The following is a 1,203-nucleotide window of genomic DNA, read 5'->3' on the forward strand; positions in this document are numbered from 1 at the left end:
TGGCTCACCTTTTAGCTCTTTTCCCCCAATTTGGAAAACTTCCATTGCTTGCTATGCCACAACCAGCCACTTTGTATCTTGGTGCACTGTAACTTCAAAAGTTTATACCAAACTGAAGAACAAGTCCTTGCACCTGGTGGAGGCAAATTGTCTGATTTCAGTGCTTCTGTGAAACGTGTTTATTGATAAAAACAGGGCTGTTCACACACCGAGCAAACCTAAACTGGGAAGATTTGGGATGACCACACTCTGATTCCTTTTGCTAATGTAATATATTGGTCCATATTCTAATACATTGATCCCTTTTGCAAATCTAGCCTGTTTCAGCTCCACGGTGCCTGCTGGCACCTCATTTGCCTGCAGATACAGAGGTGGAACACAGAGGCTGTGAGAGTCAGCCCACTGACCCAGACTTCATATGAACTGACCCAGAGTTCATATGGGCTCCAGGAGAAAGAGAACAGGGTGATGCCTCAGGATATTTTTTGGAATCCAAACATATCTTCAGGAACAAAACCACTCACATGATTACATACACATATATATATACAAACAGCAAAGAAAATTGTACCTATTAATATAAATAAAGAAAAATTATAAAGAGTATAAAATATAATACAGACTTGTAACAGAGCAGACTGTGAGTCCTTTATAGAGACAGATAAGAAGTTTACCCCTGCTGAAATGTGACCATGACATCATTTTCCTCAGAGCATCCTTGAGCTCCTGGTTCCTCATGCTGTAGATGAGGGGGTTCAGTGTTGGAGGCACCACTGAGTACAGAAATGAAACCACCAGATCCAGGGATGGGAAGGAAAGAGACGGGGACCTCAGATTGGCAGATATACCAGTGCTGAGAAAGAGGGACACCACAGCCAGGTGAGGGAGGCACATGGAGAAGGCTTTGTGCCGTCCCTGCTTGGAGGGCAACGCCAGCACAGCCATGAAGATCTGCACATAGGAGAAAAGGATGAAAACAAAGCATCCAAATGCTAAAGAGGCACTGACCAAAAGAAGCCATATTTCTCTGAGGTAGAAATCTGAGCAGGAGAGCTTGAGGATGTGGGGGATTTCACAGAAGAACTGATCTACAGCATTGCCATGGCAGAGAGGCAGTGAAAATATATTGGCAGTATGCAGCAGGGAATTAAGGAAACCAGTGCCCCAGGCAGCTGCTGCCATGGTGGCACAAGCTCTGCTGTC

The 1,203-nt window shown here is 44.6% G+C and overlaps 1 protein-coding gene across 1 annotated transcript; it reads right to left on the minus strand.

Annotated features, from left to right (window-relative positions):
* Positions 1 to 623: 623 nt before the first annotated feature.
* Positions 624 to 1,197, minus strand: LOC122192027 (olfactory receptor 14J1-like; the record flags this gene model as incomplete). Its single annotated transcript, XM_042892457.1, has 1 exon — positions 624 to 1,197. A coding segment is annotated over one exon (574 nt), but the record flags the coding sequence as incomplete, so codon positions are not given.
* Positions 1,198 to 1,203: the final 6 nt, after the last annotated feature.

The sequence above is a fragment of the Lagopus leucura genome, unplaced genomic scaffold (assembly GCF_019238085.1).
Source record: "Lagopus leucura isolate 7727_CA_CO unplaced genomic scaffold, USGS_WTPT01 32755-0_obj-0_obj, whole genome shotgun sequence".
Lineage (NCBI taxonomy): Eukaryota > Metazoa > Chordata > Aves > Galliformes > Phasianidae > Lagopus > Lagopus leucura.